At 42.6% G+C, this 12,022-nt stretch overlaps 1 protein-coding gene across 1 annotated transcript; it reads right to left on the bottom strand.

Moving 5' to 3' along the window:
- Positions 1 to 3,635: 3,635 nt before the first annotated feature.
- MTRES1 (mitochondrial transcription rescue factor 1) lies at positions 3,636 to 11,957 on the bottom strand. Its single transcript, XM_082248829.1, has 3 exons — positions 11,464 to 11,957; positions 4,937 to 5,009; positions 3,636 to 3,955 (listed from the first exon to the last, which is right to left on the bottom strand). Exons 1-3 carry the CDS (start codon positions 11,919 to 11,921, stop codon positions 3,764 to 3,766), a joined length of 723 nt encoding a protein of 240 aa, XP_082104955.1. The 5' UTR covers positions 11,922 to 11,957; the 3' UTR covers positions 3,636 to 3,763.
- Positions 11,958 to 12,022: the final 65 nt, after the last annotated feature.

Raw genomic sequence — 12,022 nt, 5'->3', positions numbered from 1 at the left:
AATTATGTTTCGTGGGAGCCTTCTGTACACATTCTGTGTACAGAACACCTCCAGGTAGCCATATTGCATTGCATTGCCAGAAATTTACAGAAGCTGCAGATTGAAAAGAAAAGGACATTTTTAATAACATTTAATTACAATATGACTTGTGTTGCAATTGTATATGCTATATTGTTTTTTATTTGCTATTTTTTTCCCCCCATGAAAGTGGAGTTACCCTTTCATTGCTTGTTAAGAGAGGTTATTTATTAGGATTCAAATCTAGATTATAGCTGATGTGATCTGCCAGCACAACTCAGACAAGGTTACTTAAGGCAAAGAGAGCTCTCCAGCTCTCTCACAAACAGAACTAAGTAGTATTTTTCAGTAATGAAATTATCAGGAAAAAAGCATCAAAAAATGTTAAGCCCAAATCTTTACTTATTTAATTTTTTTTAATTATGCTAAGTGAATTCACACATGCAACAAATATAAAAGTAGGTGCTATCCTAATTTGACTTCAAAAGTGGAAATACACTTTAAAAGACAACTGTACCCGTTAGTAGTTTTCCTTTTAAAAAAATTCAATACCAGGCACTTTAACCCCCTTCCTGCCCAGGCTAATTTTCAGCTTTTAGCACTGTCACATTTTGAATGACAATTGCACAGGTCATGCAACACTGTACTCATGAAAGTTTTATCATTTTGTTCACACAAATTGAGCTTTCTTTTGGTAGTTTTTATTCACTGCTGGGGGTTTTATTTTTTGCTAAATACATGAAAAAATACAGAAAATTAAAAAATATATGCATTTTTTTTGGTTATAAAATTTTGCAAATAAATAATTGTTCTTTATAAATTTAGGCCAAAATCTATTCTGCTACATTTCTTTGGTGAAAATGACTTATATCAGTGTATATTATTTAGTCTGTAGCAAAGTTAAAGAGTCCACAAACTATGATATATATATATATATATATATATATATATATTATATATGAAAATCAATCACTTCTAATGTACTGACAGTGCATCTCATTTTTTGGAGGCCTGAAAATACCAGGACAGTACAAATATCTTCCAAAATGACCCCTTTTGGAAAGTAGACAGTCCAAGATATTTAGTAATGGCAAGTTTGGCATGATTTTTTGAAGTTGTTATTTTTTGGAAAATAAATGTTTTTCACATACGGTCACCAGTGCAGTACAGTAATATAGGACAGTGATCAGGGACACTGGTGACAGTATATATAAAAATGTTTTTTTTTTTATATATATATATATATATATATATATATAGTAATTTATTTTCAATTTTTAAATAAACGTTTTTCTTTTCAATTTTTTGTTTGCATACTGTGACCATAGGAACACTGCACTACCCTGGGGAGGTATTTATTTTTTTATTATACACTATGATTGCTTATAACAGTTAATTTCACAGTTATAAACAACCTTTTTTACTGAATGAAATCTATTCATTCAGTGTTTACTATTGTGAGTAGCTCTGATTGGCCACAGCTAATCACATGGTACAGATGGGCTGTGATTGACCCCGTCTGTACCATGCGATTACTGAGACCAATTACAGAAAGCAACACAAATGAAAACAATGAATGGAAGCCATCCATTGTGTACAATTGCCATGTGATTTACTGTGATTGGTCACAGCGATCACATGGTACTGGCAGCGGGCTGGTACACTGATCTGTCATCTGTGTATACCAGACACATCGGGTGACAGATCGGCATTTGTGTGGCATGTTCTTGGAGGATATCATAGGACATCCACTCAGATCAAGAGAGCTCACGGCCACCGTCATTTGCCTATAGGCCGGACAGGGACTGGTTAATTAAACCCGCCACCCCCAGAGTGCAGTCTTCTAAAAGAAATACTTACCTTCTTCCTCATTCCTGCAATATGCACAGTGAGGCCCCACACAGTATTTGCTTGAAAATCATTCTTTCCAAGTCCTCTCCCTACTCTGCATAGGTGCCATCTTCCCCCTTTAATTTATTTGTGTGAGCTGTACTCATAGTAGTTTCTAGCTATGCAGCACCGTATGTCTCACCTAAAGGAATAAATGGGGCTGTAGCGCACATGTTCACTTAGGTCCCTTAGACATGGACACCTCCATGAAGCGGGATCCACTTGCTTAGCTGAGGATCTCTTCGCTGATCCCCACTGAGCAGGTGGGTGACAGGACACAGCCTGCTCTTGTCTATAAGTTAATCGGACGGAAACAGACGGCCTGTCTGTTTTCATCTGATGCCAGACGGATGGGAAATAGGTCCCACATCCGTCGGTTTTTGGGGGTATCGGATGGCGGTGGGTGTCAGCGGACGTGTTCGCTGACATCCGCCGCTCCACAGTAGACTGAAGGGTCCGATCAGGTCCACCTGAAAAACGGTCAGGCTGACCTGATCAGATCGCCCGTGTGAAAGGGGCCTAAGAAGAGAACCCAGCAGGAAAGTTGCATGCACAGTGAATGTCACAGGAATGGGAAACAGGTTATTTTACACAGCAGGCTTCAGTCAGAGGGTGGGTACTAAAGGTATAGTTGTCCTTTAAAACATGTGTGTCTAGTTTGTCTCTGTTCATCTGATGAAGAAAGATTGCTTCTTTATCTTATGCTCAGAGCAAGTTGAAAGGTGTAAATTGCCATTTTTAATTTTTTTTTCTTTGTTATGTTAAGTGAATAGGAGTATGTAACAAACAAAGTATTTTTTAAATAAATATGGCCACAAAGGTGGAAAAACATTAACACCCTTTAAAAACCAATCCTAAGTCAACCCTCTCCCCCTAACTCCTCTCTCCCTCTAACACTCAGACTTCACTCCTAGCTCTAACGATAAACCCAACTGTCCCTTAAGGTACTCCTGTAATAAGAGTAGTATGGAGGTTACCACTGCTGGCCATCTCCTAAAAATGCTAGTTGCCTGGCTACAAGTCAGGGACTCAAAGCATAGAGGCAAAATAATGAACATGACAGCAAATCAAAAGGATTCTCAGCAGGAGAGGTCAGCAATGGCATTCTGTTAATTTCACAATAGGTTTACTTTATACCCACAGAACTAAAGTACTACCTGAACTGTGGGCTGATATCTTTAGAACCAATTAATAGCAGCCTTGGTTACAAATGGTGTTGATTCTCTGGTCCCCAGGCAACTAGGCTGGTTCAACAGAAAGCAGCTGACATTCGGTCAGTGTTTACAGCTGTCTGTCTTAAAGAAGCAGATCTAATGACCGGCTTTTGTTGACAGGACATGCTGGAAAACCAGCATCCAATCGGCACTAGCAGCCAGTGGCTGCGAGCGCTGATCAGTGTATTCTGGTGTTGGTGAGGCAGTTTCCCTGTCAGGCACAGCAGGGGAGATCGCCGCACTAACATTGCGTGTGTTAGGATAGCGATCTGTCATTATTTCTGTTTTTTTTTGTTCAGCCCAATGGGTTGAACGAAAAAAAAAAAAAACTGTGTGCCTAGCCTAAGATTTTCAGAAAGTGGTCAAGATGGGTTATGTACTTTGCCAAAGATATAGTCTTTATGATGTGTATAAAATAGGGGATTTATTAAACATAAGATAAACTTTAAAGGACTCTTATCGTATGTAAAGTAAAAACATTGTCTACTCAGCTATAAGACCCAAAAGAAAAAAATTCTAGCAGCAAAATCTGACACACTTTTTAGTAGTATTGACAATATATCATGCAGGTGCACACAGTAAAAATGTTTTTTTTTTTATTACTTTTTTTTATGAAAATGTCAGGTCTAAGTACATAATGTTCACAATGGAGATTTTGGAGGATCTGGAGACTTTGGAATTGTCAGTTTTTTCCATCGCCTCAGCACAACTTTGTATTTGTCTGATGATGTTTTTTCTTTTCGTACTTCCATTAGCATAGTTCTCATAACTGTTGTCGTTTCAGCTTCACGGTTTTCTTCTACAATTAGGTCCAAAATGTCTCCAACTTTGACCTAAAAAGGCAGACATGTTTTAAGGAAGAATTATCTAAAAACACAAAAGATCTGAAATCTGTTGCTAGATTAATGAAAAAAACAAAGACAGGATTTGTTTTGCAATCTTTAACCAGAAAATTCAGTTTTGGGCTAAAGGACATACAGTATGTAATTCAAACAACGGCACAGTACTCAAAGGGTGAATCTTAAATATACAAATATCTTAGAAATCTGTTTGACCTCAATCAAAAACTTGTTTCTACTATTGTTAAAATTAAAGCGTTTGTTACCTCAAAAAAAAAAAAAAAATTATATATATTATATATAGATCCAGTTTCTTTAAAGCATGTTATACAGCACAGTGCACGTGCTGTGTAATTTGGCCCCCCATATCACATTAAATACCTGTCTGATCCTGCCAGTTTGTACCCTCCCCTCTGTACACTGACCATGGTGTATCATGGCTACTGAGCCCTGACACCGTGATCAGTTTTACGTGCCTCAATTCCCACAGTTTTCAGACTGAGAGGATGAGGGCGAGAAAAATATTTACATAGGGGTCAAGTACAAAATCTGGTGCAGCTCTGCATAGAAACCAATCAGCTTCCAGGTTTGTTTTTTTATTTTTTTATCAAAGCTTAACTGACCAGGCTGAAGTTAGAAGCTGATTGGCCACCATGCACAGCTGCACCAAATTTTGTACTCTGCAGTTTTAGTAATGCAACCCCATATTGTTCATAATTCAGACTGGTTTTCTTCCAGTTAAAATGTCTGATTGGAAACTAAACATTGCGCCTCATACATCTTTGTCTATTACCTTTCTCTGAATAACTACAGAAAATTTTTACATTTTGTGTGGGCTTGGTTAGAACTCCAAGGCATCAAGTTACAAGTTTAATACCCCAGGAGGCCCTAATCTCTTTCATTTGAGGGACCTTTTTGCAGCTCAACCTGACCACCTATTTTGTAGTCATGCAACCCCATACAAAGAAATCCTACCGCTCTACTTTTCTTCCACAGCTTTTCTCCATTCAGACGAAGCTTGCCACTGTAAAAGGAGTCTTCCACTTTGCTTATAAAAAAAAGTTAAGAGTTCATGTCATCTATTCTTTTTAGATTTTACATAAAACGAAAATACATTGCAGAAACAAAACAATGTTATATACTTCTGTAATTTAAAAAGATAAATCATATGTTAAACCTAAGGCTCCCTTCACACCTAGGCGATTTGAATCGTGGGTGGAATTGCCGTGATTCTGCCCACCACTCCAAACTGCGACAAAACACGGGACACGTTTGCGATGCCACTACTTCTTAATGGCACCCCAATTGCGCTACAATCGCGGCAAATTGCAACACGCAACACTTGTCGCTCAAAAAGAAGCACAAGCTTCTTTTGGGCAACTGTGTCGTACATTGTAATTGGGGTGTCATTAACCACTTCAATACCGGGCACTTTCACCCCCTTCCTGCCCAGGCCAATTTTCCCCTTTTAGCGCTGTTGCATTTTGAATGACAATTGCACGGTCATGCAACACTGTACCTACACCAAATTTATGTCATTTTCCCCCCACAAATAGAGCTTTCTTTTGGTGGTATTTGATCACCTCTGGGTTTTTTTCTTTTTGCGAAACAAATAAAAAAAAGACCGAAAAGTTTGAAAAAAAAAAAAAAAAAGTTTTTTCTGTTTGTTATACAATTTTGTAAATAAATACGTTTTTTCCTGCACTGATGAGCACCGATAGGCACTGATGAGGAGGCACTGATATGCAGCATTGGTGGGCACTGATAGGTGACACTGCTGGGCACTGATAGGCGGCACTGATGGGCACTAATAGGCAATAATGGGCACTGGTGGGTGACACTGATAGATGGCAATGATGGGCACTGGTGGGCAGCACTGATGGGGAGGGCAATGGGGGGCTCCCTGAGCCCTGATTGCCATCCTTGGGGTCATGGGTGGGCATCGCATTGATTCCACCCGCTATTTAAATGGCCTAGGGGTGAATGGAGCCGTACACTAGTAACAATAACACTCTTCTGTAAAATAATATTTGTGTTAAAATGAACACCATGGCATACAATGATCAGCCATAATAGTTTGACTGTACACCATAACCCATTGAGACATGGACTCCACTAAACCTCTGAATGTTTGTTGTGGCATCTGCCATCAAGCCATCAGTAGCAGGTTCCTTAACCCTTTTGCTACCAGAGCTGTTTTTGCACACATGCTAAATAATAATTTTAGCCCTTAAGATTACATAAAACCCCAAAACATTATATATTTTCTGAAAGCAAACACTCTAGAGCAGGGGTCCTCAAACTTTTTAAACAGGGGGTCAGTTCACTGTCCCAGGGACACTGTTGGGGGCCGGACTATAGTTTGAAAAAAATATGAATGAATTCCTATGCACATGTTTTATTTGTAGTGCACAAAAAACAGGAAAAACAATACAATATTTAAAACCATGGCCTCAGGAACTAAAGTGCAAGCAGTGCCTGTATGAACCCACTCAGGGCTGAAGACCTGACTCCCCCATCTAGTGAATGACTACAAGTCCCCAGCATTAACCCGTGAGATCTAAGGGGTCACATTCTTAAATCTCAGGGGCTCATGCTGGGACTTATAGCCTTTCACTAGTTGGGGGCTGTCATGTCCTCAGCTCTGAGGGGTTCATGCTGGGACTAGTAGTCCTTCACTTTTGGGGGGTCACATTCTTTGATTTAAGGGGCTCATGTTGGGACTTGTAGTCTTTCACTAGTTAGGAGGGGGTGTCACGTCCTCAGCTCTGAGGGGTTCATGCTGGAACTTGCAGTCCTTCACTTGGCTATGGCATGTGGGTCCTGCTGGCCTGTAAGTTCTGCTGGGAGGTAGCCATGGTCGGCTCCCAGCAGGGACCCCACAGGCCATGGCCAGCAAAGGACCCCACAGGCCATGGCCAGCAAAGGACCCCACAGGCCATGGCCAGCAAAGGACCCCACAGGCCATGGCCAGCAAAGGACCTGACAGCCAGACAGTGTTTGGGGCTATTTCCTATTTTGAGATTACTGGGTGGGCAGGGCACTGGGGCAGGGTAAATAGGGTGTATGTGGGGGGGGTGGGATGTGGGGGTCAGCTGGGGGTGTCTCGCCTCAGCGATGCCGATGACAGCTCAGCAGGTCCTTGTTTGGCCTCCTGGGGGTGATGACCTCTTCAAGTTGCAGCCAGTGCCCAGCCCTAGCCAGTCACATGCATCCCCTGGCAGGCTCCCCAGAGACTCCAGGTCCAAAATAAGCTGCTCTCACCCTTTTTAAAAACTTTAGGCTGCACTGTTGCAGCCATCCAGCACCCAGCCTGATGCGTGCCGTGCGCCGAGCCTCTGCCCGCCTTCAAAGTTTCCAGGAGTTGTAGTTTCCTATTACACGCCCCTGCTCAGTTCTCCCCACCCACCGCCACAAGGAACTTGAGCGCGGTCAGGACTACAACTCTCAGAATGCAGCACGGCAGTAACACAGCCAATTGGTGACCGCCACAGCCGATTTCCTGCACACGCAAAAAAAAAAAAGTCAGCAGACAGCGGCCGTTTTTTAATGGTGGTTTATGTCCCTGCTATTGAGCAGGGTCTCCTCTTCCAGGGATGTGATTCTCTGCTCAGCCTTCTGTATTTGCTGTTTATGCATGGCAAGTTCTTTCTGAAACTGTGTCAGCCCCTGTGTGATGGCTGCCTCTATGGTGGCTTTAATGGTGGGTGACAGGATGGCAGCAACAACTTCTGCCATCTTCTGATACGCTGGATCAGAGAGTTCATAGGTAGCAGGGGCGAACTGGGGCTGAGCAGGTCCTGTGTGTTGCGAGAGTGAGACAGGAGCGCTCACCCCCTCCTCTCTCGCTGCGAGAGGAGCTGCAGCAGTCTCCGTTCGCTCCTTGCTGGGGGTGGACTGGGCACGCTGGTGCTCTATGAATCGGTCCATGAGACTCACATGATGGGCAGGGTGATAGAGGCGAGGTCTGCTTCCCCTCTGTGCGTGCTCTGGCGGCGCCATAGTTTGAGGAATCCTGCTCTAGAGAATAAAATCATGGTAGTTCCATTTTTTAAATTCATACAAATATTACTGCAAATTTTATTTTAGAGCACACAAACATAATAAATGACCCATTTTTTTTTTTTTTTTTAGGTAAAATCTAAAAGACAAGAGTAAATAGATACCCAAACATGTCGACACTTTTAAAGTAGGTCATCGTTTAGGGTTACAGAGTGGGTTTGGTGCTAGAAATATTGCTCTTATTCCAGCGTGTGGTGGCGATATGTAACGTGTATCGCAACTGACATTTTCATGCGTTTACATTTGTATGTGCATATATGTAGGGGTGGGGATCTCAAAAATTTGGGGGGGTATTTTATGCTTGAGTGTAACTTTTTTTTTTTCATCACATAGGGGGCAAAAAGTCCCTCATGTGATGTTTTGGTGACAGGTTCTCTTTAATCATTAGGGGTGTCCCCCCATTGAGATTGCAGGTGGCGCCGAATATTCGGAACCCCCCCAAACGGGTTTCCTTTTTTCAAAATATGTGTGGATTTTTCCCATGCAGGTCCTGTAGAGTCTGCAAATACAATACTGCGGGCCGAAAGAAAAGTGAAATGTTTGTGACTGGCGTGACCCAACTCACACATAAAATAAAACCATTCATCACTTGCACCACGAGATATGTGGTATACCTTATTAGGTGCCCATGCGGGATGGAGTATGTGGGTCGCACCACGAGGATGTTGAGGGTACGCCTTAATGAGCATATCACTAACATCTTAAGCGGTTTCCCCAAGCATAGTGTGTCCCGTCACTATGACGAGTGTCACAATAGGGACCCTACGGGCACACTATTCTTGGGGATCGATAAATTTACTCCTAACTGGAGGGGGAGCAATCTTACTCGTGGGGTGTCCCAACTGGAGACAGCCTGGATTTATCGATTAAAATCCTACACGCCATACGGACTGAACATCGAGTGGGATATTAACGCTTTTATAGCAAATTCTTGATGGCCCATTCACTCTATTTATATTTTTTATATTTGGGTTGTATGAAGCTGTTTTAAATTGATATATGTGTATTGTTATTAATGTATTGGGTATGATTTTAGTGGTTTTTAGCGTTGTTTTAATCGATATGTAGTACTTGTAGGTTCCAAATCTGAACACAAGGTGGCGCCATTGTCATATATTGCGTTGTTTTATTTTATTTTATATTGCGACAGATAATCTGCCTCTAGGAGTTGATTTTGGGGTCAGATTAGATTGTATTGTGCATAATAATTTTTATTATCTATTTGTCATCATCAGTTTCGGCCTTTTTAAACTCTTGGTGACATATTTTTCTCTGGGAGGGCGGAACACATTGAATTGTGACTTCCTTCCTGTATACAGAGCTCTATTTACCTTCCGGGTCACGGGACGTATGACAGCGACTTCCACTTCCTGTTTCTAGTTAGACTTCCGGGTCGCGGAACGTATGATGACGATTTCCGCTTCCGGGTCGTAGCTAGTCAATTAGACTTCCGGGTCGCGGGACACATGATGGTGATTTCCGCTTCCGGGTTGTAGCCAGCCAATTGGATCGCCTTTATGGACATAAATAGGTGTACTTCAGCAGTGGGGCCACGCCCCTGAAGACGTCAGTCATATGTGACGAAACGCCGCGTCGGGCCGCCCTTGCTGGACGCCTACATGCAATAGAGGACATTGGCTGCTACCTTGCTAACCGATTTGGAACCACGCAGGTCGGCGTGTGATTCGCACACTATACCCTTCTCAAATGTGAGTGCTATATATCTTTGCTTTACATCCAATAAAGTTTATGGAAATTACTGCACTATGAGGGGTTTTATTTCCTTCTTTTGAGTGGCTCCCTTAAGGTATACTGTCAAGGTATCAATTCTGGGATTCATCTTTGTGAAGAGGTCCGGTCCAATTCGTCACCGAGTGTGTTGCAGTTCTATGATAGTTCAAGGCCCAATGCATATAACTATCTGGTAAGCGTGTTTTGAACACTCCTTTTGGTGGTGGATTCCTTTCACTTTACTGCAAATTGGTGCCGTGCAATATCACTGGTGGAAATGGACTTTATTTATGGACTTTGTTCATAATATTTTAGCGCTACATATTTTATTTCTCTTTAATAAGATATCCAGATGTCTGCCCTGTGCTCCACTGAATGTAATGCAGATCGCCCTGCAGTATATTCTTTTCCAGCCATCCTGAGACTAAGAGGCTGACACATCACTTTCCAGGTCAGCAACAAGGAGGAGAGGAGAGCAGATGTGTGTCTGCTCTTCTCCCTCCCTTCTATCCGGCAGCACCTGCTATGTCAGTCCTGGGCCTGCAGATGGGCAAGTGGAGCCCTAAAAAAATGGTGGGGGTACGCACCATTACCTGGGGTGTGTGGAAGCAATCAGGCAGCAGGAGTCTGCTTCTCAGATTTACACACAACATATGAACCTGGCAGCGAAAGGGTCCAACTCCAGGCAAAATGTATTTTTCCCCATGCAGTGGGGCTGTGCCCGCACTGTATTGGTTAATTGCTCGTTTTGTCTAGGGCTGAACACAGAGCCTATACTCTCCCGATCCTTTGATCCTCTGGAAAGCAGTGCTTCCCTTGGGTCCAGCGGTGGACTATTCTTAACGTCTTCATGTCCAGAGCCAGTCTATAGAGGTGATGTTGCCAGGAAGAGTCCACCGCATGAAGCATTATCACCCCCATAGACTGAGTCATCTACTCAGTCCAAGCATTGTAATCAAATGTATGTCTGATACAATTATTTATTAAAACTGTAAATTCACCAAAACTGACAGGCGGACCTGCTTGGACAGCCATGTGAAAAGGGCCTGTGGATGTGGCATGACAGGGAGAGAGTGCAAAACTGAAGAGAATTAAATAGAAGACAAATTAATTTTAATTAAAAGCAGTTTCCATTTTTGTGGGGGTGTAAACGGAACAGAGGCTGTTTCAACCAGCTGCCCCACACCCCCTGTACACTCACCGTTAAGCAAAGGGTGCCAGATCAAGCCAGCAACACCTTCAACCTCTTCCCTCTTGGGAAGGAGATGTCGGAGGTAAGCGGGCAAGTGAGAGCAGGCAGGGGAAGCCCTCAGCGCCATCAAGGCGCCAGTTCCCCCAGCCAATGTAAGCATCTCGCTCCAGCAGGCCACAAAGCCACGGCTTCAAATGCCGGCATGGCATCTTAGTCCATGCACCTGCAGCGCGGGGGGGGGGGGGGGGTTGGGGTGGTGGGCGCATGGGGATAAGACACCTGCCGCAGTGTAGCCCAGGCGCCAGTCCGCTTGCCTGTACATCTCCTTTAATTTATGCTGAAGCTGCTTTGCTCTGAAAAAACAACACCACAAGGCTCAGAAGATCTCCCATAGGGAAGTGTTTGTCTACTTATTGATTTAAAGTTATATTTCATATTTGAGCTTTATATGTTTTTAAATTCATCCAATTGAGTTGTTTTTTGTCTTTACATTATATTATCAGAGATGGTGACTTACTGCCGTGACATGTCTAATCCAGCAGTAAAGATGACATCAAAGCGAAACGATTGCACAGCCTTTTCTATATCTTTATAGTCCTTGGGGATGGTGGGATCTTCCACTGGTTCATCTTCATAGTCACTATCTTCTGGATCAATCTCTTTTTCATCGTCATCCTCTTCCTCATCAGTGGCATCTGGTCTATTCTTGTTTTTACTTTTCTTACTTTTGTGCCTGACACTGTTATATAAACAGATAGTTCCTGGGGGTGTGACCAGTAAATTACCAGAAACTGCATGGAACAAGCCATTGGCTGTCTGGCTGTGGTTTGTTAAATACTGTGACAGATGTCTTTGATGTGTCCAACACGTACTGCATTGGGAAGTACTGGATGTAAATAAACCAGGTTTTTGACAGATCCGTGAATAAAAATGCAGGTTACTGAAGACCCTTAGGGATAATCTGACTCCAGTCATTGCATAGCCTGCATGCAAATTGAGGAAAAAGGAGAAAGAAACAAAGTCAAAGTAACCAAGAACACTACAATGCTGAACATACATACTGTATACTTCTGAGT

Source organism: Pelophylax lessonae (genome assembly GCF_965119305.1).
Source record: "Pelophylax lessonae genome assembly, chromosome: 3".
NCBI classification, from domain to species: Eukaryota; Metazoa; Chordata; class Amphibia; order Anura; family Ranidae; genus Pelophylax; species Pelophylax lessonae.
Note: the sequence above shows the minus strand (reverse complement) of the source record. Positions and strands in the feature narration are given on the sequence as shown.